Below are 25424 nucleotides of genomic sequence, written 5' to 3'. Positions count from 1 at the left end.
CCGGCACCGGTGTCATTGGATGGAGAGAGGCGCCTGAAGAAGGGAGAGCGGTGGAGTTGGTGTGCCATCCTCCTCCTCCTCCTTCTCCTCCTCTTCCTCCTCCTCCTTCTTCCCTACTGCACCAAAAAGAAAACTCCGGGTAAGAAATGCGTGCTCACTCAGGCCGTTTGGCCACAAGGCGCTGCGCTCCCGTGCACAGAACGCAACATGCATCATGGCGAGACTTGGGACTTGCATGCGTCTTTTCTCCTCCTCCTCCTCCTCCTCCTCTCTGCTTCTTTGTTGACAGTAAGGGGATTAATATAAAGCGTGTGAGGCTTTTGGCTGCGCTTGTGAACGCACCATCATCATCCCCATCATCATCCTCATCATCCTCAGCAGCAGCAGACGGGATGGCTCCTCTGGCGCGGCATCCTCTCAGTCGACCCAGATATTGATGTGAATTGATGCTCGGCGGCTCCGGGGGGTTACAGGAGGGGGAGAAAAAAAAAACAAAAAAAACACAAAACAAATGGCAGCCCCGAGCAGCTGGAGCTGTCCGCTCAGCACCACTCTGCTCAACTCCAGCTGCAAACTGTGGCCTTGAAAAAAAACTTAGTGCGGGGTTTTGACGAGCAGCTGAGGGGATGTGGTGCAAAGTGAGGCCAGGTAAAAGTCAGGAGAAGGGAGTCAACGCTGCCTCTTTACAGCCGATCTTGAGCTTTGTGCCTTGGATACTGAGGAGAACCATGTCAGACTGGGTTCCCTTTGCTTTGAGAGTTAATGTTCTGCAAAGTGTGAACGGGTCGAATTTGTGATCTGTGGGGGCTAAACAGAGCAAATTGGCTTCACTGTGTACTTCAGTTTCAACTCCTCAGTTCAGGAGTACAAATAACAAAATAACAGTTTTTTCCCCCTCAGATATCTAATTGTGTTGAACATCATTGAGCATGTGGTCAGAGATCAATGCAAATCCAACAGTCCAAGGATTCAGCAGCGCGCTTGGTTACTTTCGACAAAGTTTGATCAGTGGTGGTCCTGATTGCGTGTGCTGTCGAATCAAACACTCTGCACAGGGCGATGCAGGAGAGGCGATGATGAATGACACGACACTCAGATCCCCGCCCTCATCCAACTGGTGGTGGTTGCAGCTCACTGAGGGTGCTTTAACCCTCCGGCCCACCGGGGTGCCCCTCATTAATTTTGCTGTAAATTATGAAATATTGCATAGTGTGACCACTTCAGGCCTTTAAAACGCTGTTACTAATAAGGGGTGTCACGATATCACGATATTCATGATAACCGTGAAATTAAAAAACTGTGTTAATAACACACACGATAATATCGTCTGAGGCATCCAGCGAAGGTGTTCAGCCCCGAACATCAGATCTTAAGAGTTCATCTGGTTGCCTTTTTGTTAGTAATCGAGTATTTGATAGTAATTGTCCTTTTAGTGCACTTTTTTTTCCTTTTTATCTACAGTTATAAACTCTGAAGACTATTATTTTGAGGGTAATTTCTTAAAGATTGATTTGAGTGCTTGCATTTTGTTTCGGTTAAAGTATCGTTATCGTGAACTTGCTAGGCTGCGATAACCGTGGCGTAAAAATCTGGTAACGCGACCGCCCTGATTCAAACGGAACGATCTGAAAAGGGTGGCACACCTGTAAAGATGCAGCATGTTGCTTTACACTCATGTTCGTACGAGGAAGTGTTGCAGAGAATGTTCAGCGGTCAGTGTGTTTGGTTGGCGAAATGCTCCTTCCACTTTCATTAGAGTTAGCTGTTTCCCTGTTGTGCTGTCACTAAAGTTGGCCGACTGTCCTTCGATCTTCTTTACTGTTTCGCCCTGAAGGCTCTCATCCCATTCTGATTAATTATCTCCCTCTTGGCTTCCTCTCTCTGTTCCATCTTAAGAATAAAAAAAAAAAGCTGTGATTAGCCGGAAAGCTTTCGGCATCAATTAACAGTTAAGAGACGTGTGGGAGGAGATTTTTAAAACGATGAAACACACTCAGGATCCAAAAGATGAACGTTCACTCCAAAAATGAAAATAAAAATACACCCAGCTTTGCTTTAAATATTTCAAACTTGTTCATATTCAGTCTTGTTAACAAGATCTCACACTCAAAGTATTTGAGTTGGTTGCCCGAGGCTTTCTAATGATGCTGGAGGTCTGTGTGAAGTTGCTTGTGTGTGTGTGTGTGTGTGTGTGTGTGTGTGTGTGTGTGTGTGTCACTGGGACACCTCCTCCTCGCCGGGCTGAAATACGACCTGCTCAGAATTCAATTCCTCCACCAGCACTCGCAATCATCTCAGCCATTCGTTTAACAGCAGCTCTCTCTCTCGCTTTCTGTCATGGGCTTCCCCCAGCCTCCACACACACACACACACACACACACACACACACACACACACACACACACACACACACACACACACACACTCCTTGTGTCCCTGTTGAACTCCTGGGAGGAAAAGTGTTATTACATTAAGAAAACTGAGAGCACTTAACACTGAAGACATGTGTGAGTCTACTGTAACGCCTGCAGGCCCTCTCCCATAATCAGAATGGTCTTTCCTAAGCCTAGAATGCCGGCTTGCACCTTAATGTATCACAGCGTATATCTCCAGAACAGATCACGTAATGGATTGCCTCAGTTTTTACTGAGAAAACGCCTGTGGTCAGAGCGGTTTGCTGCCAAATACAGCTCACTTCTCCCGGAGATGCCGCGAAACGCAGCTTGAGGCTGGAGAGAGAATCTTAAAATGGAGCGTTGCAAAATGAATCATATTTATGAGATTGAGACTCCCAGAAGTTGAACAGTGTCTGCAACATATAAAACCGTCTGCTTTATCGAGCGTTCCATTAAAGCAACAGTTCCACATTGTGTGAAACGCTTTGTTGATGAGATGATTGACGCTGCTGTCGCACCTGAAGTGTTTAAAAACTTTCGAGCTGGTTAGGTTAGCTTAGCATGAAGACTGGAAACTAGCGGAAAATAGTTCGCCCGGCACCAAATGCAAAGAAGAATCTCTCTGATTTCAACACAGCAAGACTTCATTTCATTCTCACTAAATGAAAATGACAGCACTCCCTCTAAGGTAGCTGGCTGCCGGGCCCACCTACGTATTTACCATGCAGACATGAGATCGTTATCAATCTCCTCATCTAACTCTTGGCAAGAAAGCATATAAGCATATTTCTCCACATGTTTTTTCCAAAACACGTTGCAGGATTGTAGCTGATGGAATGCTACATGCACTGTAAGAACAACATGTCAAACAGAAATGTAAATATATATATAGTAGTTTCTATAAAAAATTCTGAATTTAAATGTCTAAAAACAACTAGACCTTTGTTGATATTTTGTTGAGTTGTGCACGTACATTATCCCAAATGTTTCCATCCATGTTCAAACCAGAGAAATCCACGCGTTTGCTCAAGGGAACAGCTCGTTCCATTTCGTCTAATGAATCGTCTGGACTGAGGAACTTAATGAAGAAGACAAAACTTAATGTGAATAAAACTTTCTTATCATGAACTCCACTTCACTGAACAATGGTACACAAAGGTGCCCTTATTAAGTATCGAGTTTTGTACATACGTTCAAGTTTTTGGCAACTCGTAATGACTATAAATCAGATAAGACACGGTCGGGCAGCTGGCACTGCGGTTAGCAAGCTAGAATAACTAGCGTCCACTTTGAGAAGAATGCAAACTCAGCAGCACGAAGGGGCCTCACACAAAATGTGAAGGGAATTCACCTCTAAATTTGACTTAATAGTCTGCTTTGACTGTTTGATGGAAGAGCCCTGTAGAAAAAAATGTGTAACTGTCCAAACACCTTTGGACGTGACTGCAGTTACTCAATCGTAAATCAATAACGCAGTACCTTGGCTTCAAATCACCGCTCTTCCCCCCCCCCCCCACATTACTGAAAGCGAATGAACCTCTTTCCAAAACATTAAGTCGGGCCTGACAGACGTTTTCTGCGATGCTAAGTGCTTTCCTTGTCCTGTATCAGCCTAATTGTGAGGCTGTTAATCTGATAAGTAGTAGATATAAAGAGTTAGCTTGGTGGCGGTGCGGGTCAACGATCACACATGATTTAGCTTTTCAGCTTCAATATCAGGGCAGGAGGCTGAGACTCCGAGATTAGGAAAAGTGATGAAAAATCGCCGGCATGAAAAAGGTCCATCCAGGTGTGGAAATGAATGGGACCACACTCAGCAACTTCTTTAATTACCCTGCAGACTGTGGCTGTAATGTGACGCATCCACGTGCGTGAAACCTTGATCGGGCTGATTCTGGAAAATAACACCGGCTCCGTCATCATTTATCAGGATAAAAGAAGGCAAAAGAACTTTATTCTGTGTTATTATTCTGTCGTTAATTCAACCAAAGACACCTCCGGTCTCTATTTGTCTGGTTGTTTTTGTGCAGTTTTATCCTCTCTGTGGATTATCGGCAGACTTTTCCTTGTAAGCTCTACACAAACTGCACAGAGAGCTTTTCTCTCGCTGGCAAAGACGGAGAGAAAATATTTAACCGCCACATATTCTGAGGCAAATCAAACTGGTTCTGAGCGTTGTGTGAGTAGCACTGGACTGGATAATCACATCAGACGGAGCACAAGCAATCCGAGACACCTTTTCCATTAAGTCCATTTTGGGTTGTATTGACTTGCAAGCGCTATAATTTACAAAGTAGAATCAAATCCTTATAACTGTTGGTTTGATAGGTACGACGAAAAAATATGTATCGAAACTGATCTGAAAGCAGCAAATTGAAGTCAAGTCATTGACGGAGTCTGAAGAAACAGGGTTGAAGGGAGCATGCTAACCAGCTAGCCACGGCTTGTCCTGTCTCGTAATACAGCTTTGTCCTGCAAGAGGTGAAAGTCCGATTACTCCGTAGTTTCAGCTGGGAGATGTGTGCAAGTGGCAAGTTTGCTTATCTTGTAATCTAATAAGTAAACAAAACGGAAAAAGAAAGGAAAATTATGTATTTATTGCGGTGCAAGCTCTTCATCAGACTCGCTTGGTTCAAACTCATCATAAAAGTATGTACGGACTATGACTAGTCTTGCAATGCAATAAACCATCTTTGAAGAGACTTCAGAGTACATTTCTGTTGTTTCCCTACATTAACTACACTTACGGCAGGTTTTAAAAGTGAAGTAGCCGTGCCAAAGAAAATCTGAGTTCAAGGTTTGTTGTTCTAACCCTGAGTGATTGAGCTGATTGGCTGCAGCGTGCAGGTCCTTCCCGTCTCAGCTGGCGCCGCCGCTGACATTTCAAAGCCGGCGCCAGCCTGTGTGATGCTACTTTTCCTGAGCCATACACCAAAATGAGCCGTCTGAACCGGAGAGTCGAAGTGTAGCTGGCGTGGAAAAGCCAGATATCTGAGGAGGTAAGACAGACAGAGAGGGAGGGGTAGAGAGACAAATTGCCTTGCTGCCCAGCCTCTACAGACTGCTGTGCAGTGTTATATCTGCCCGTTTCACTCAGCGCAGCAGCGAGGCAGTTAATTTGATTATGAGTCATTGGGCGAGATTAAAAGCAAAGTTGATTGATCAGTTGTTGGGAGAGCGAGCGAGCAAGAGTCAGAGAAAGAGAGCAGCTGACAGGCCTGTGATCCCCTCAGCCATCTTCTTTTTTTTCTTTTTCTTCTTTTTTTCTCTTTTCCTTTTTCTTCTTCTTCCCAGCGGCTGCTTCTTATTTTCAACACAGGGACTCATATCTTTGTTTTCCTTCTTTCTATTATCTCATCTATGTCTCACTTCTATCTTTATCTAACCTCTCCTCTCTTATTTCTGTTTCTCTCTCTCTCTCTCTCTCTCTCTCTCTCTCTCTCTGTGTGTGTGTGTGTGTGTGTGTGTGTGTGTGTGTGTGTGTGTGGACATAAATCAGTGTGTCTGTTCTTATTGATCAGACCTGTTTTAACATGCAGCTCCAATAGAGTGTATTTCTTGTTGTCTTTCTTCCAGACTGTTCACTGCAAACAGCAGCAGCAGCTGTGGTATATTTACTGTACGTCCAGTGTGCAGATCCTGCTGCTCCCTGAACGGGTTCTGTTGGGTTTGTCGTTGCGTCTCAGCTGCTCCAGCGGGAGGCAGACACGAGGCTGCCTCCTAGTGTTTGTTCCCTCCCTCGTCACGTCGGCTTTTATCGGCGACCCTGCAGCAGAAATCAAAGAAGCAAAGAAGCTTGAAAGGCAACATAGAGCATCAAAACCTTAATCTTAGATAGAGGGAAAATGACCGTATAGTACCAATGTTTCTTTCCATTTGTGCTTCTGGAGGTAAAAGAACCACTAGAAAATCACTTGATCCAATACTCCAGCACTGGTAGGGCTTTAAAAGAGATGGACCTCATAGAGTTATACCAGTTGAAAGAGATTGGGTGGTGTTTCTCGTCTGTAAGGAGGGGATCTCTCGCTGAGCTGTGGAGCTCATGAGGTATAGCCAAAAATAGAAAGTGAGTATGAGAAGGGATTTATATCTGTGTGTCTAAGAACATAATGAAACTTCTGATAAATTATCAAAACTGCAAAAACCGAGCATTACCCTTTTAATGAATCTCAGCTATCAGCAAGGTCTTTGCGCAAGCAGATTTTTTTGATGAAGCAAAATGTGCAGCTGGGGCCACCCGGTAACGATTTTACCTGGTTCAGTAAAACTGCTCCTTCAAATGAAAACGTAGCCTGTTTCTGAATGAAAACCCCATCGCCTGAAACTGGTAGAGGCCATTTTATGACCTGAGAGATGTAGCGGTCTAAACTAACTCCCAGCTAATGTTGCAGTGAATTTCCTTACTATGCCAGCGCGCACACACCTCAAATCATGATGCCATTAAAGAAAGGATAAAGAAAAAGCAGAGATCTGGCAAAGGGCTTGAGACCCAAATAATAATGTAATGACTATCCCCTCCATCTCCTGATGGCTAAAAAATCTTATAACGTGAACGTGATGCCGCGTTTGGTACGGATGCTCGCTATGTCTGCATGTCTCTCACTTGCAATAAACTCCCACGTGTACAAGAACCCTCACTATACATACCAGACAGATTTGTCTTTTAGATCGATCATGGAAAATGAGAACCTTGTGAGTTTTCCTTTTATATCTGCGTGTGTAAATGTAGGAGAGAGAGACGTGTCGGTATGAATGAAGCAGATTCGGGAAGAGCCCACTGGGGCGCAGACGTTGCTGTGGGTGGGCACGAGTACAGAACGGTGGGAATATTTCAACATCCTGTAAGCTTATAGGATTATTGGCTAACAAGGTTGAAAGCACACGGTAAAGAAAACTGTTCCAAAGAAAAGCCCCCATCTGCCAACTCAATGCATGAGTTGTTTTATCTGATTTCTCCGCCGCCTGAACCAATTATACAGCCTCCCCCTACAGAGATCAGTGAGACAACACTGTATTCTGCTCTGTTTAAATGGATGTGATGCTGTAGCCTTGAAAGGCCAATATTGATGGACTAGATTTGATATATCCAGATGGATTTCATCACGGCCGAGCTGGAGGTATCCAGTGCACTACCTCACACAGTCACAACTGAATCCTGAGGAAAGTTTTCAAAGTCTTCCCGGAAACTTTAGTCTGCTTGTCTGAGATATTCACCTGACTTTGCAGCCCATAATGCAGAAGAAAGAAAAAAAATGCTTTAGTTTTGGCATTGTTTGTCAACTCTTACTTTCCCCTTTGTGTTGATTTCTCCATTGGCAGCCTCATTACTGCTCCGGAAAATTGTATTTCACCAATTTCACAAGCTGTTCTCTGTCGCATTATTCATATGCCACTTAACGCTCATCACATCCTGTTCCGCAAGCACACATTGTGACAAGATATTCATTTCATGCATATCTCGGTAATTAAAAACGTCCCTCCACGCAACTGCTCTCAGTGTGCACTGGAGGAAGACCGTCTTTTTTAGGCGCCGTGAGGAATGTTATCAGACAAAATCCCTGCAGCACCGGCGAGATAAATCTAGAGAAGTTCAGCTTGTGTGGGCATGAAGATGACACATCGGTGGAAAAGCTTTTATGTAAATGTTCACCTTTTGTTTCCCAGCCATGTGTTAATGAACTGTCAGCAGCAGGAATGCCTCCAATCTGAGGGAGAAAATAGAAGTGATAGTCAGTGTATCACTGACACGTGATGACTGTCGATATCATGAAACGGAGACATCGTGGTCTAAATGTGACTCACACGTATTGATCTCCTCCCCGTCATGTTGGAATCCAATTTCTTGTTTCACTTTTTCCTCCTGCCTCAGTTAAAAAAAAAAAAAAAAAACTGTTTGTACTGTCTTTCTTTTCACAGGAGTCTGAGAGACTTCTGCTTAGATTTTATGTGGCAGCCGGTGACGGGGGAAATGGGAATGAGATGGGATAACAAGCAGCAAAGGTCACAGGCTTTATTATATTCCTCTCCGTGGAAGGCGGGCTGGGGAATGCTCCTCTGGTCTGACCAGGTGTCATTTGCACAGATGTTTACTTTCATACCAGTCTGATCGTGAACATATTTTTTATTTTTCCATTTCAAGCCCATCTCCTGACAGTAAGTTTGGTCATATTTAGGATTTGTTCAAATTCGGGCGTTGCTTTCTCTCCAATTTAAGGTTTACCTTAACTCTCTTACCTTCTCTGCTGGCAGTCAGCAGCCGTGGTCCTTCGGTGATCATGTGCGGCCCTGGTGGTTGGGCTGTATCCAACACTGTTGGTGCTAGCAGTCGTCCCCAGTAGTCAATTTTTCGCCTCAGAGAGTGTCATCAAAAAATGCTGATTTAGCATGATGGTTTCAAAATCCACTGGGACGATTCGTCCGGTCTCCCTTTTTGAATGACAAACATAGACTATCACTACCTCGTGGTTTGGAGACCTTTTTCCTCTCACAGAGATGGCCGTCGGCTCTGGTGCTTGCGGTGTGTGCAAGTGCAGCTTTTTGGCCGAGACACAGGTGATGCAAGGTGACTGATGTGATCTGGGTCATGACTCGCAGTAGAAACACTTTTTTGTACACAGAAAAAGGCTTTGTGGAGTTTTTGACCAAGACTTGTTCAACTCATTTATAAAAACACTTGAAATTGTGGGTCAGTTTTGCAGAAAGCGCCTCCATTTCATTTTCAAATTCTTTCCTTCAGATTCTGCCTTGACTCGTGTTCGTGTTTGACCTTGTGGTCGAAATTTGAAGCCTATTAAGATTTGCTTTGCTCAGTTTGTTGGAGCTGCGATCCCCTTGTTTGCCAGAGGATATTTCTGTAGTTGCCAGGGGCACAAGGAAAGATTGTTGAGGTTTTGAATAACTAGAAATTGTGATTCACTAAAACAATTGGTCTCCACAGACACTTTAGATAAATGTTGGCAATGTGCGTTTTAAATAATGTTTATGCTATGCTAAACACTTGGTTAGGGTCAGGAAAAGTCATCTTTTGAGTGACCGGCTTCTGTCAGTGCAAACGCCGCTAAGAGCTAATTCTCCCGTCTGTTCCTAGAAATCCTTATTTTGATGCCGCAAACACAGTTGGAAAGTGTCCCAATGTCTAATTAAAAGCATAAAGTGGTTTCACGCTTACAAATGTTGAACCGTGCACTGAACACTGGTCTCTCGCCTGGCAGCCATCTTGCCCAGCTAAACAGCCCATGCTTTGGCTGGGAGTGCATCGAGGTTGGATCAAAAGTGAGCAGATAAAGAAAAATTAGTGACCATACCCCAAAATACATTTGTATAATCGATCATATTAAATAACCTGTTTCAATGAATATATTTGATTTGAAGATATTGGCTCGTGTCAAAGATGATGAAGTGGGAAAAAGAAGATTTTTGCCTTTTTAAATCATCAAATGACGTCATTTCCTCAAATGCACTGGCCCTGAACTCAGATTAACAGTCTTTAGAAAGCTGCAGTCAATGTGTTTCTCTTTGTTTTCACATATTTTTCTATTTCAGGCGATACGGACCTCATTGTTAGTATCCTGCCTCCTTAAGCCCACTGAGGCACCAGAGCGCCCACGCTGCCTCATTATTATTTACTAAATCTGTCTGAAGCATTGTCTCTCTCTCCCCCCCCGCTATTGCTCTCTCCCTTCCCATCCTTGATCACCCTTCCTCTTCCTCCTCTTCGTCTTCTGTGAGGCTTCCTCCAGACCTCCTCTACACTCATGGGTTAGGATAAGCCAAGCCTGAGCGACAGTGGGCCAAGCTTGGGGGGGGGGCAGTGCTTCCCTCCCTGCCAGAGATTCCCCATGATTTGCTAATGGCATATCAGCAGCTGTCAGTGGGCCCTGCACTGCGTCAGCCACTTTAATTGGCCTGCATGGCTGTGGTCTGCAAAGCGCTCAGCAGAATTGAGTCAACGCACACCCCCAGCCCTCCTCCAGCCCTTTTTCTATATCATTAGTGTAATGCTCCCGTTTCCCCCGAGCCACTGAGATATGGGGAGATTCCAACATGAGGGGGAGGAGGGAGGGGGGGAGGAGGGGAGGTCTGGGGCGGTGGGGGGGATGAGTCACACACCAGCGCCCACCTTTTTTTTTTTTTTCACTTTGCAGCGGAAGAGAGGTTCACAGGAAAATATTGTTTTCTTTTGTCTCTTAAAAAAAGGATCTGTGATTTGTGGTGTGACTTTACACAGACGTCTAATGCTTAAACTGGTTCGGGGAATGATGATATGTCGTTCACATGTACAATACATTTAATCTGTGCTCTGTTACTATAAACAGGACAGGGACCCAATATCTACTGTTTCATCTCTTAAAAATGACAGCAGTGCTCATTTGTTCAAACACTTAAAGGTGCAATGTGTAAAATAGTTGATTGTTCACATTCCCAGGTCATCAATACCGACCCATGCACCCAAAGCATTCCAAGGTTGTCGAAGTGCATTTGACAGTCTAGGAATGAGACTCAACTATCAGCTGTCTTTCTCCGGAATTACCTTAATTGCATCTCTAAAACAGCCTTTTTACGTTTTCCTGACGAGCAGCCTCTTCTTGTCTTACGAATAGTGATTGTTATCTCTAAAGAAAGAAGTAGCGTAGTGTTGGGAGTAGTGTGATGTCAACATGCAACCACAAAAACTGTGAGGCTATATTCTCAGTTTTTTTATCAGACCGAAAAGACGGACTGTACGTGCTAATATTTACAAGTGATCAGATCAGAGTCCAGACATCACTAACATATCTGCATGGGCTGCTGGACAGTTTATTTCAGCGTGACTGTCTGCTGATTGTGTTCTCTGTGTTGTCTTCCACAAGGCTCTGCTAGATAACGGCCTGGCTAATGCCAGCTAAAGTTTTTATAGAGTACTTCCACTGTTTTTAGTCTGAAAGTACTACTGCATATGTGTACTGTATATATTTTTTTTTTAATCTCGCTACTGGAACTAAGCTTAAAAAGGTTATTTAAGCTGAATATTTGATATTATTTTGATGAATAATAACTGCGGTGTGTCTGACTTTATTCTGTTTGGACTCCGACATAAAAAGCCACTTGAACAGATTGTTATTTTAATGTTTGGTTGTTTTTTTTCCAGGCTGGCTGCAGCACCATGTCCTCGCCTCAAAGTGGGGATATATCAGGCTACCATCTGAGTGGTGAGTCGACAACACTGGTCACAAACTGTCCTCGCATTTCCCTTGACAAATCCCCTCTGCATGGGTAACCTTGTGTGGCAATTGAGCTGTGATTTTATCCACCATTGTGAATATATAAGCATCAGTCTATGAGGTGCTTTGTAGAGTTTTACTCAGGGTTGTGCCTCGTCACCTCTCAGGTCTATCTGACAGCTTTTGACACCTTTATTCACAAGCTTAACATCACCTCCGGCCTCGTCTCCTGCTGAAGGCAGTCAATGTTACAAAACTTTTTTACTTACCCTATAATTGGCTTATCTCTTGTGTTAAAAAGTGGAGATAAAGCTGTCAAAGTCCTCCCACGGAAGCAATTCATCTTGAGAAAGCCAGCTCGGCACAGGCTCATAATCCCTTTCTCAGATGAAACATGAGACGCTCTGACGTTTAATTCAGAGTGACATTTCAATTTGTTTGTCACTTTTTGCCACATTCTGTCTCTAAAGTGTTATCTGATTTACATAAAACGTTATGCGTCCCGAAAGTCCAACAAAGCCATGTCAGCGCTCAGTGCTGAATGACAAGGCCTGAAACAGTGGCTGACTGAGCTCAGTGATTGTGAGCTTGTTAAGACTCTTGCTGGTCTTGAAATAAAAAATATTCTCTAAACTTTCTGTCCTGGGTTTATCCCAAACTCTGCACTCAAACTTCATCAAATATAAAATACAGTTATGAGTGCAAACCTTAGGCAAATCCATATATTTTCCCTATTACCTGTAGTGCTGTTCACCCATCTCTGCTTTGGTGAGAGTTGACAAGTTTTTGAGATATCAGCCTTCATCTGGGTTTTAAAAACTCAACAGTAACGTGTGCATCTACTCCAGTTAACTGATGTTACAGCTCAGCCAAGGAGGACAACATTAATGTCCCAGGCCTATACTACACGGTGTCATGACCACAAGTCTCCTGTCTGTGATTTCTGGACAGAGGCATTGCTGTTCATTTTTCAAACGCTTTGTTTTTCTTCGGTAGCACACATACCATATGTTTCACAGACATGCATGAGTTACGTTAGAAAGACGTAGCATGGGGGGCGTTGGCCAATCTGGAAGACGTCAGCATTTCAACCTCTTGCCAACATCTTCCCAATTAGAGAACGCTAATACTATGGTTTCCCAATTATCTTATAACTTCTATCTGGGTTGAGCGCCACAAGCAGAGTGCCATCTAGTGCGATTACATTCAAGAGAAGGCAGACATCTCTATGGACAATATTTCCAAAAACTTAGCAACTCACATGAAAGCAATCTAGATGTTTAGATAGCACAACAGGTATAAGGAAAAATAAGTCTGATATGGGGGTAAATTGTCCCTTTTAAGCACTTGTCTTGTGTGTCTGTTTCAGTGGTGCGTAACCCACCCGGGTGGGAGGTGGGGATCTACCTTGTGGGCTTCTTCGTGCTGCTGGGAGTGGCAGGGCTCAACATCTGGAAGTTGTGGAAATCTGGAACCTTTCCTGCGCCATCGCCGTTCCCCAACTTTGACTATCGATACCTACAAGAAAAATATGGAACTTCCTTCTCAGAAGTCAGACAGAAGGTGCATCTACATTCATGCTTCTCGGAAAAAGAACAATGTCAGTGTAAAATGTCTGTAAAACTTTCCCATCAGCGAGGGAGGTGAGAGGTATTTTTCAAGTTCATGATCCACAATCAAGCTTCAGTTGGAGTAAGTGATGAGCAATCATGTGGCTGAGGGTGGAGGGGTTTTCATTCATCCTGATGGCTGCAGATTTCAAAGAAAAGTTTCCTGTGGCTGAAGGTTTTTGGTGAATTTTTTTTGTATGCTTTCAGTTCGTTCTTGGGTCTTGGTCCTCAATGGCAAATTATAATATGTCAACCGAGTTCTTCTCATGTTTGAAAACAGTTCACTTTGAATCAAATTTCTAAAATGTTCTTGATCCTTTGCTCCTCTCTGAAGCGCGTGGCTGCCAACAACCACCGACGGACTTCCACCGCCTCCAGCCGCAAACCCAGCCTGGCCCTGGGCGACACCCCGGAAGGTTTCAGGGAGCTGGGCCACCTGGAGCTGATGAGCAGGGAGCTGGACCCGACTGGCATGGCCCAGCTTAACCGATCAATCTCCACTGACTCGCTCAGCTCCATCTCTTCCATCGCAAACAACTTCGGCCACGACTTCACGGTCGGCCAGCTGGAGGTGACGCTCGACTTTGAGCCGTCCAGGCACTTAGGCCAGGGGACGGGAATGCTCCACATCACTCTGCACCAGGGCAAAGATCTGCTGGAGAGGGAGGAGGGAGACTTCCCCGGCTGTTTCATCAGAGTCTCACTGGGGCCAGAGGAGCTCAATGTGGGAATCACAAGGGTAAGGAAGCTAGAGTTTTCTTGTCTTTTTGGGGTTATTTGAGCACGTTTAGCTTTCAGAATGATCGAAAGAAAAAAACACTGAAGTGATAAGATGTGGGTGAGCTACTTGGACTTGAGCTCGGAAATACTAAAATTGTAACTTGATAGCTTTTTCTGGACCTCAGTAATAAGTTTACTATTGAGTGTATGGCTCATTTCCTAGTTTTAAGTCCTCTTCAAAACAGCACGATGTTCATTTTAGCAGTCAAATATAAAAGATACGCTTTAGGACATGGCTACATTGTGATTGACAAGGCACTTCCACAATGTGTCCTCCAGTTCTCAGTCAGATCCAGTCATGATCGAGGCGTAACATATGCGTATCATGCAGCTCCACCCTTTCGTCCAAATAGGTCATTTCTGGCTCCATAACACAAAGAGACGACAGCCAAAATGCCAAACTTGAGGCTTCAAAACAATAGTCCACAACTGAATAAGTTACATCATAGCGGGTTAATACTTGGCTGCACTGGTTGGACAGAGATGTGCCCGTCTGAGTTAAAGGTTAGTTATGTAGTGTTTAGGGCACTGATTCCCAAACTGTGGGCCGTGGCACCCTGGAGGGTTGTGAAGGTGCCACAGGTGGGTGAGAGTTTGTTCACAAAAAAAGGGAGTTAAATGACCTGTTATTCTTTATTTATCTAACTTATTTTTGTCCTGTGCTGTGTTGAAGTCAGTTTCCCATTGATATGTGCGCCATACCAACCACTACCAACCAAGCACCGATGGGTGGCAGACCAGGAATCATAATTCTTAGGGGGGCAACATTAATTGACTGTGGAACAGACTTCAACACACCATCAGAATGTATCTTAGATCTTGTCAGTGACAAGGAATTGTAACTGCATGTGTAGCACTTTTGAACTGGTTCCCAATTGTCTTCTCTCAAGCATGCGCACAAGTCTACAGGTGGTGGTGACAGAATGTGCCAGGCAAACAACAGTGGGGAAGAAAGTTGTTCAAATCATCAGCTTTGCAAATGTTTTATAAGGACTTCTGTTATACCTCAAGGATACAAACATTGTATTCTGACAGACTGACACTGCTGTCTACAACAGCCGTTTCAAGGCCAAATGTTACGCCAACAGTCCAAAAGGTTTGTGATGGATCATCAGCAGATCCTCACCTCAGCACTATAGTGTGTAGATACATGGCTATTCTTATGTAAAGTTAATGCAAACTTTTCACTGTTTCAAACATGATCATTAAAGATGAACCAGTTCCTCGTTAGCTTCCATTATTGTACAAAAAGCAGACAGCAGACGTTCAGCATAATTGCCACTAGGCTGCTAATAGAGCAGAGAATCTGGACTGAGGGAAAATAAATGAAAGGAGGTTTCTCAGATGGTTAATTAGCAGTTAAGACGTGACGACTGAACCCGGGCAGAGGATTGAAGATAAAAGTCGCTCCTGACGGAGCGGGAGAGCAGCAAGGCTGTAGCGTGTGAAGCCTTTTCGCTCTGGGGTGGCTTTGGCTCACTTGAACTGTGAAGATTTCAGCCCTGGCTGAATTTTAGACAGACAGTGATTCGTCCCACGGGATGAGAGGCTTGATCCTGGAGCCCGACAAGCCAATCCTTTCCTGTCTGTCGGAAGAGCCCATTTCATTTGCTTGAGTGGCGATCCCCCTGGGAGCTGGATGTAGTCTGGAGGGGTGATTTCACATCCTTACGCTTCATCAGGAGTAGATGTGACTGACTTTTACATCACTCAGGTTGAAATATAGCCTGTTTTCTGCAATATAGGTTATAATGATGATGACATGTGCCATCAGGTTTTTTTTTTATCATATACTGTGAGGTGTGCACACTTTTAGCTTAACAGCTCCAGTGAAGAAAAGGGGGTGTAATTAACATCTCTACAAATCAATGTGGGATCTCTGGGCCTTCCAGGGACTTGGATTATTGTTTTCACTTGTTTTCCCTTGAGTGCCCATCTACTTCAGGTGTTTAGGACGATGCTGCAACACTGTTACTGTGAGGCACCAGAAATGTTTTTTGGACTACGAAACTTCTCTTGACTTTACGTCAGCAGTGGGTTGAATTTTCATTATTGGGTGAATTTTCCTTTAAATTGGTCTCTTTGAAAATCTTGATTATTTCATTCTCACTATAAATATGTCTCTTCTGAAGCATAATGCATTTTATTATGAATTGAAAAACTGAGATAGTAAGTCTAAATGTTCTCTTATTGTCTCATGGGTATTTTATTTTCATTATTAATGTCTTTATTTTCCTGGCAGACACATGTCTTGATTGTTACCTTCTCCCAGCATTCTCCCCTTAAACAATTTCATAAAAGCTTAAATCTAATGTGGACTGACCGCTTTGTCAGGAAAGGAACAGGACTCACATTCCTCCATCTGCTCCACCTGCCACTCGCCTTCTGCTCTTAGCGAGACGTTGCCAGAAAAAAAAATTGACTAATCCCTGCCTGGCCGTGAGTCACCAGCATTGCGCCTCATGTGACCGTGGTTCTGTACAGTTTGTGCTGGCTGACGGGCAACGGCGAGCGGAACCACAGGGACTCCCCTCACTTGAGCACGTTGTCATTCAGTGTATTAATGTGCTCAGGCTGGGTGCGATAATAATGTGAGCAGCCACTGATGCGGCGGCTTTATTGGCTCCCTCTCTTTAATGTCGAGGAGCAGTGAGGAGTAAAGGAAATGCTGACATCAGCTCCACTCGCTCTCATGTTCAAGACAGCCTCTCTCTCCCTCTCTCTTTTTCTTCTGTTGGTTTCCCTCGCTCAGTTTCATCTCCTGCACTTCTGTTGTTGTTTCACCTGTCCATCACTCCCTGTGTGATCTATTTTCCCCCTCATCTTCCCATTTTTTGTTGTCACTGGTTATTGCTCCTGTTTGGACCGTAATAATGCTTGTGCCTCTCTCTTTCTGTAGCTCTCGAACACACACACACACACTCACACACACAGACACACACACACGCCACCCTCTGAGCTTTTATTGCCTCATTTCAACCACACACAAGTCTACTGTTGCCCCTGAAGCGATAAGCTGAACAGTGCAGACAGGCGGCCTCATGTTGTGGATGGAGTGCAGGCCTGTGTTGGGGTGGCAGAGAGATACTGTCTGCTTTGGAGGCTTTATGTCTGTACGTAGATGTTTACATGGCAGCAGCAGCTGGGCCTTTTCCAGATTCTGTAGGTGTTGGATGTATGGCCGTGATGCTATTCACCTGCTTGACATAACACACAATCCAAGGTCGGGCTCGCAAGCTGATTTGCAGACCCCGTGCTCCGAATTCACAATTTTTTTTATTGTGAATTCAACGTACGGTGAGTTATTGATTCATCAAAAAAAAACCTCCTCGCACAACAGACGCTTTTGTTTTATTCAGCTTGACTGTGCACGTATGAAAGCCATGCTGTAATTCCAGAGATATTGAGCAGGAATCCTCCTCATTGCATTTCACACCTCAAGATCAAACAGTGGTGTGAAGACCAGGGCTATTATTAAATCTACTCTCCCCTCCACGTTTAGTAGTTGCCTGGTAACTTCTGCCCGCCTTGCACTACGTCATTTCAGCACATGCTTTAGCATCGGATCTCCTGAAATCAGCTCTAGCTGCACAAGAAATGCTGGGAACTCTGGTTGTGGCAGCTGAGTATCTCACTAGGATCAGGAGTAGACGTGGTGTGCTCTGGTAGCCAGGCCATAAATGTTGGAATTGTACCTTTCTGCAAACCTAACATTTCTTTATGTTTCCACTTGACATGTCTTCGCATTTTAATTTTACGTTGTTATGGTCTTGTTAGCTTTAAGCACATAAATCAGTTGTTGAGGGTTAGAAAAAGATCTTTAGAATTATAGCAGCTCTTCTGCATTTTAAAACGTTTTTTACTGTAAACACTTCTTCAACATATTTCTGAAATTGCATCACCATAATTAGATTTCACTTTTTTCCTGCCAATACATTTTCAAGTAGATAGTAAATTGTTTATTGTTTTTTTTAAACCTGCGTTGCTGCTTTGTCTGAGGTCTTTATGTGACATTTTGGGCTTCTGGAAAAATAAGACAGACAGAGAAAAAACTGTGATCCATTAAGTCTGTGGAACTTTCAGTTCAGTTAGTAATCATCTAATGTAAAGAAAGCGTTAAGTCATTTTGTACGTGACAGCCTGAGTCCTAAAGTCGAGTGAGTCAGGACAAACAGATGTTACATTCCACACTTCAACTTTCCTTGTACGGTCAGATTCTTGTCTTTGATTATCGCAAGAACAATGTTTTTATTGTCAATATCTTTGTACACATCAAAAGCAATCGACATACTTAAAGGCATAATCTGTAACATTTCCGCATTAGATTGTCTAAAAGCAACTAGACCTAGTTGACGAACAAAACTAAAAGTTACATGGATAAAACTCGAATATGTGACCTCGTCCGTCAACATTTCTGAGTTGTGTCGGATGGTGGTTGTTTAAGAATGAAGACAACAACTCCCACGATCCCACACTACTTCATGGTTTCAACTCTGTCTCTTGTTATAGCTTTGACTAAGAGACAAAGGCCAAAATGACATACTGTGCATTCAAACTGAAGTGATCATCCTGTGTGTTGAATTTCCATTCCTTTCCTTTCCTGTCCTTTCATTTCCTTTCCTTTTCAACTACTTCCTACCCCTCACAGGTCCAGACAAATGCATTCACCGTGATTTTTGATGAACGCTACTCCATCCCTGCGGACTTGTCCACGCTGGAGGAGTACAGCCTGCGTTTCGCTGCTTTTGGTATCGATGCTGATGAGAGAAACATCAGCGCCGGGGTAGCAGACCTCAAGCTGTCAGATCTGGACCTGACCATCAGGCCATTCAATGCCTGGCTCTACCTACAAGATGTTAATAAGGTGGGTTACAATACATGTGATGTGTCATAGGCTGTTGTTTAATATGATAGGATGAAATACAGGATTTTAGGCACATTTCCAGTGTGACATGCACAACCTCCCACAGTGAACTAAAGTATCTTAATACTGTATAACATGTAAGAAAGCATTGTGGTGTTTGAGAACCTCTGCTGGACATTCAGCAGAACTACATGTCATGTTCTATCATTATGAATCAAAGTGGATTACTTATAGATTTACAGATTATCTGATGTGATATATCATTACTAATGCAATCAGATGAAAAATTACTTAATGACATGCTTTTATGCTTCATTAAATCTCCAGAAAATATGTTTATGACTCACTGAATCAGTCACTGCACGTACATGTGTGGTATTTCAGGAGTCTAAGGTTGGTGGATTCTGAAAGGCCTTCAAAAATCATTAGCAAAATATACTGCGAGTTGCAAAAGTGCCACTACTGGATACCAGCCACCTAAATATGCCTATTTTTTTCATCAAGATCCATGCATTATTCCCTGACAAATTGACAAAAACTGAAAAAATAAATGTCTCACAATGTTTATTAAAGTGAGCAAAATCCAGACCTCCCTTAATCCAGATCGGGACCAAAGATTAACGAGATCTATTCCTGGCTGTGACCCATCCTATATCAAAGTTTTGTTGAAATCTGTTTAGTAGTTTTTGTGTAATCCTGTTGACAAACCGACCAACTACCAAACTACAACACCGATTACTAAAACAGGACAACAAAAAGACTCTTGTAGTCTGTTTCACATCATCTGTGTCAGGAACAGCATGCGTGGGTGTGGAGCCGGGACTGTGCCTCTGGAATAATTACAGGCTGGTGCGATGCTTGATCATGATCAATTGATACATTTAGCAATTTTGAAAAGCCATTATATGTAACTAATTACATTTGCATTTAAATGATGCACAATAAAACTCAAAAGTAATGAAAAGATGATTTGATTAGTCTAATCCTTTTTTCCTTATTCGGTCTTTGAATGATGAACTAACAATTTATTCTTAGATTTAAATTAAATTTACAAATAGGCCTGCCTAATATCTTCTGTCTCACAATCCATCTGTTTCCTGCTTTTAAGGTGAATTTTTGCTTTAAAACTTTAACAAATTTACTTAAATTATCAACATAATGTGAGGAAATAAGGGGGGATAGTCTGATTTAAAACAACATCAACACTCTTCGAGTGCTCTGAGTCAGTTAATATGAATGCTAGCTGCATGGCTAAGTAAGCTTATTAGCTAATGGCTGCTACAGTTGGCAGCATTTAGCAGTTATTCTGGTGATACGGTATGTTACCCCAATTTTGTTTGGCAATTCTTAAATTTCGCACCTTTAACATTCTGTGATTGCTTTATACAGCTCAATTTGGACAGTTGCTTTAATATATATTAAATATCTTGATAGTGCTTCCTTTCAAAGCATCGCCCTGTAACATATTTACGCCTGTCCTGCTCTGGTGTGACTCTGCAGGCTGTGGATGCCGTTGGGGAGATTCTGTTGTCTCTCAGCTATTTGCCGACAGCAGAGCGCCTCACAGTGGTCGTGGCCAAGTGCAAGAACCTGGTGTGGACCAACAGCAAGACCACTGCGGGTCAGAGATGTTTTTGTTGCTTTGCTGTTTATATTTTATTCCTGTGTGTGAGCGGGTGCTGCATGAGTGTGTCTGTTTTTCTAATGGCCATTATGTGCACAAATTTTAATATTGATCATATCCCATGATAGTACACGATACCAACTGACTCAGTAATAACAGACTCTTAATGTAAACTCCCAGCAGACACATTTACTGTCATCCAGAGAGGCAGATGGAGCTTAAATGTCTTGTTCATCGCAGATATGTAACATTGGAGTAATTAAGGTCCCCTGCTGAAACATCATCATTTTCATCCACAGAGCTAATTGTGTGTACAGGACTGAGCTTCTAAGTAATTGTTCTTTAATGACGTAATTAGTGTATGCCCCTTCTAATGTGTGTTGGGGTGTCTGTGTTTTTCTACATGTGTGGTTTGGCTTTTAGAAGCCCAAAACGCGGTCATAGTCATATCAATTCCTTATCGTTATCAGATCCGTTTGTCAAAGTCTATCTCCTGCAAGACGGCAGGAAGATCAGCAAGAAGAAGACTTCCACCAAAAGGGACGACACGAACCCCATCTTCAATGAAGCCATGATCTTCTCTGTGCCGTCCCTCGTCCTGCAGGTGAGACGGCGTGTTTGGGGACTGGGACCCAAACACGCCTCGAATGAGGAATCGGAATTTAGGTCAAGGGAAAAGATAAGAAAGATAAAATTAGATAACTAATAAAGAATAATAAACCAGCATTACGTGTGGTAACAACAGTACACATATTATTAAAAGCAACAAACAGAACATGAGTTGTGTTCATGCAGCTGATGATTATAACATTTTAAAAAGACTTTATGGAATTAACAGCAAGTTTTATGATAATTAGGATACTTCCAACGTGTTTACCACGAATGCAGGTTAGAATACAATAAAGCGCAAGATTTGCATGGACACAGAAAAGTCTACATCCACATCAGTGGCCCTCTAAGGCTGTTGCTACATCATGCAGGGATTTGAGCTAAATGTTAATGTCAGCATGCAAACATACTCGCAATGATGATGCTGATGATGTACTGATTTGTGAACCGAAGTCCTGGAAAAGGTCACATTTTGACCTGATGATGGTGCTTGAGAAAAAGTCACATGGGATATAAATGTCTGTATCAAATGTCACAGCAATCAATCTTAAATTTGCCAAGACATTTCCCTGAAAAACCACAAATGTAGACCCCATAGTGACTCCACAAAGTCAGCTTACCAGCCGACACTTTTATCCCTAGAGTCACATACAGTACAAACATAACTATGACAACATCATTAAAATCTGCCTGTGGTATCAACTGGACCTTTTAAATTCATGGATCAGTCCAAAAAATGTTTTAAAACCACAAACAAATTATTTCTCTACACCATTTACAAAATGAGCCAAACAGTGATAAAATGAAATGTAAGTGACGAGGTTCAAATGCCAAAAACAATAAAACATAGAACATGCTGTTGTAACAAATATTGATTGAACTGATTTGGAGGACCCGTGCTGTAAAAGAAGATGCTGAGTCATGCTCACACAGCAGCTTATGTAACCACATTACGCTGTTTGCAGGAACTGTCCCTGAGGGTGACGGTGGCAGAGACCACGGACGACGGCAGGGGGGAGAACCTGGGTCATGTGATCATCGGCCCAGAAGCCAGCGGGATGGGGATCACCCACTGGAACCAGATGTTGGCCACTCTGAGGAAGCCTGTGTCCATGTGGCACCCACTGCGCAGGATCTAGCCCTCTTTGCTCTCGTACATACCCGACCTGTTTTAAGTAAAACACTTGCTTCTTCACGTTCCTTTCACCTCTCCCCTTATTTGGTGCCAATATGTTACGCTGTTTCAGCAAGATAAGAGTTTTTAACCCACAGGAGGATACTCTGTGTGTGTGTGTGTGTGTGTGTGTGTGTGTGTGTGTGTGTGTCGCTCTGCTGGCGAGTAACAAATTGGAGTAAACACCTTATCTTCATGTAAGGGGGATTGAACCTGAAAGCCAGTGTTTGACCATGAACAGGGTGTATCATTGATCCATGGATCAGTTATGTCTTTAGTGTTCAGCTTCATTCTGGCTCGGTTGCATTATGGAGGAGGGTGGCATTTAGGAGGAAGCAATGCATATTATGGTGGCCCTGGGAGCTCAGCGGTGTAAATTAACCTGGAAACAGACAACCCATAACATTTGAAGGCACAGCTGTTGCAAACACAACTGGAATGTCCTTTTTTGTAAGAGTAGCTACTTGAACAACTACCATCAACAGAGAGGAGAACATGAGTTTAATTATTCATTTAGTCTGTAATGAAGCCATGAAAGACTGCCAGCCTGAACCAGTCTTAACACCAATGGTGTCATTATTCTATAGCCATCACATTGTGCAGTTAACATTTACTTCAGAATGAGGAGTTTAAGTAAAAAAACTTGTCTTTTGTCACTTCAGGAAAAGGCCTGCAAATAGACAAAATACAAGCAAGTTAACACTTTAAGACCTAGACAGCCGATGGAGGCCAAAATATTTATTGTTCTAAATTGTTTAATAACTTTAATAACAGCTAATCCTATCCATATGCTTTAACAACACAGTAAAGCCGTCAGTTCAGTGGTATCACATACGTCCAAGGGGGTTACAGCTAAGCCAGTTTTGTTGATAATGTATTTCTCTGAAAAAAAGCAACCTTTGCTTCAATGTCCTCTGTTATGATTTCACAACCCTTTTGTCTACCCTCTGAACTCCTTTGAACACACCTACATCACATTAAATTGAATAGATTCATCCATTCTCAGTTTAATTGTAAAATTAAGACTTTTAATGAAAAAAATAATGTATGGCACTTGATGCTGAATGCTAGAATAGAGTAGGAGAAACAAACTAAATTCAGGAGAGCCAGGTGACCCGAAAATAGCTCTCCCTCACTTTAAAGGTTAAGAAATCGGATTAATTTAACTACACAAAGTGATAATGAAAACACGACAAATGCTTAAATGTGCAGGAAATACACAAAACTATCCAAATGTGTTAACAAGCTAAGTTGAATCTTTTCCTTTATGTAGGACCTTTTAATTGTTAGATCTATGTGCAGGACAAAAGTGTGTCTCAGCCGTGTGCATTACTTTTTACCTTCCCCCAGAAACTGATTCTTGTTGTTGTCTTTGTATTTGGTTGCGTTTTCCTCACTTTGCAGCTTTTTGTCTGAATGCTGCGCATGTTTTTTCGTAGCATATCTCATATTACCCAAGTTAATATTAGTATTAGTATCTGATGAGCTTTTTTGAAAAGGTGTGCGTCCCCACCATGTCCCCTTGACTAGAGATTCAGGCTAAGGCTATGAATATGTAGACACCTTTTCCCTCCTTGGAAAGTCTTGATCAGAAATGTATGTTTTGGACTTTGAAGTGAGTTTTGATTAACAAAACGAACCCGGCCTTGTCAGGCGTGGCTCTCTCTCTGCATGGTGCCTACTCTGGTTGTAGCCCGTTCTAGCTGTCTAGAGAATAACTGACTGGATGGAGGGGTGAAATCACTTCTCTTTCAGGAAAACGATCATTCGTCCTTTCAAACCAGTCATCTATTCCACCTACTTGATTGATTTCGTAATGGTTTTAGAGCCGAGTTGAGCTAACTCTATTGGATTTGCTTGTGTAATCTGTTAACATTAAGGTTGATGAATAATAGAGGTTTTGGTATGTTCTGTATTTATTGTGCTTTTGAAAAAAAATCCAGGTACTCTTATCCAGGTGAAATAATTGTAATTTGTAGCAGTTGTTACAGGGTGGCCAAATCAGATGTAATTAGCATATAAATGTCATATTACATTGTTCTATTTTTACCATAATTGATGCAATACAAGTTGCAAACACATATTTAACAGTGTAAATAGTGTACTTCAACATTCATTACCACTCCCCCCCCCCCTGATTTCTGGGTACAAATCATGTTTTTCATGGTATCACACTTCAGTAAACATCAAACTTCATTTATAGAACACTATATTCAATACCAATATCATTGCTTATCAAAGAATTATTATCAAAATACCTCTGGGAATTTAACTTGTGATGTGATGTATACTAACCCCTTTAAATGGGTTTACATTTCCTTTCATGTAAACATGGGATACCTGCAAACGATCTCATTAGCGCTGGAGATGTTCCTGGTTTAAACAAGAGCAGCCACATCGCAGTTTGAAGACTGAATGGTGTTGCTGCAGAAAAGATTTTTGAATAAAAGATAGATAATGTGACAAGGGTCTTGTAAAAAGCCCAAATGTCAAAGTGGCTTTTTATCTGCCTGAGATATTCTCTACAACATTGTGCAAATGTGCTGTTTTGTTGTAACTTTTGAATGTGAATTATCATGTGAAATACCTGCTAAAAGCATCTTCAGCCTTATGCATTGTGATTTTTGTTTCTTTTTCAAGCAGAACAAACTCATTGTTTCCTCAAGGTCTACCCGCATTCCTCACCTCACTCAGAAAATCAATCCAAAAATAACACACCTGTGGTCATGTAACACACAATATTTCCTACTGTGCCAAATAACAAAGCAATAGTTTCATTTACAATCAACATTTGCATTTGATTCAACAAAGGTGTAGCCTACATTGACCATGCATGAAGTTATTTAGCACTTGATGTGGATGTGCCTCAAGAATACAGTGTATTGTGTGAATGCTGTTTGAAATAAAAGCAATTCAACAGTAACTGTCCGACCACCTGTTTGTCTTGTTGGAGAGACATGGACTTGCTGAAATCTGAGAGGGGGGGAGAAAGATGTCTCACATGGCTCTGTTTTTGGATAATCAAAAGTCATCTTGGAGAACTGCAGGTGGAAAGTGTAGGTCACGATCATGTGCAAAGGGGATCCATGACACTGAGATATGGTTCTTCTGTGAAAACACTGTGAGAATTTAGCATGTCAGACTTTTTCAAATTGAAACTGTGCTGT

The 25424-nt window shown here is 42.6% G+C and overlaps 1 protein-coding gene across 1 annotated transcript; it reads left to right on the top strand.

Annotated features, from left to right (window-relative positions):
* On the top strand, positions 1–25180 carry syt12 (synaptotagmin XII). The gene is made up of 8 exons (XM_030426121.1): positions 1–139; positions 11524–11584; positions 12966–13159; positions 13541–13945; positions 18635–18850; positions 20351–20471; positions 20945–21078; positions 22049–25180. Exons 2-8 carry the CDS (start codon positions 11539–11541, stop codon positions 22220–22222), a joined length of 1290 nt encoding a protein of 429 aa, XP_030281981.1. The 5' UTR covers positions 1–139; positions 11524–11538; the 3' UTR covers positions 22223–25180.
* The last annotated feature ends 244 nt before the right edge of the window (positions 25181–25424 follow it).

The sequence above is a fragment of the Sparus aurata genome, chromosome 8 (assembly GCF_900880675.1).
Source record: "Sparus aurata chromosome 8, fSpaAur1.1, whole genome shotgun sequence".
Lineage (NCBI taxonomy): Eukaryota > Metazoa > Chordata > Actinopteri > Spariformes > Sparidae > Sparus > Sparus aurata.
The sequence above is the reverse complement of the archived record's forward strand: the minus strand, read 5'-3'. Positions and strand labels throughout refer to the sequence as shown.

What these genes read in the sequence shown, in the direction of transcription:
- syt12 (XM_030426121.1), top strand. Translation starts at nt 11,539, where the DNA reads ATGTCCTCGCCTCAAAGTGGGGATATATCAGGCTACCATCTGAGTG. An exon ending in TCTCAGAAGTCAGACAGAAG is followed by an intron (nt 13,160 to 13,540) that starts GTGCATCTACAT and finishes TCCTCTCTGAAG; the next exon opens with CGCGTGGCTGCCAACAACCA. An exon ending in CAACAGCAAGACCACTGCGG is followed by an intron (nt 20,472 to 20,944) that starts GTCAGAGATGTT and finishes TATCGTTATCAG; the next exon opens with ATCCGTTTGTCAAAGTCTAT.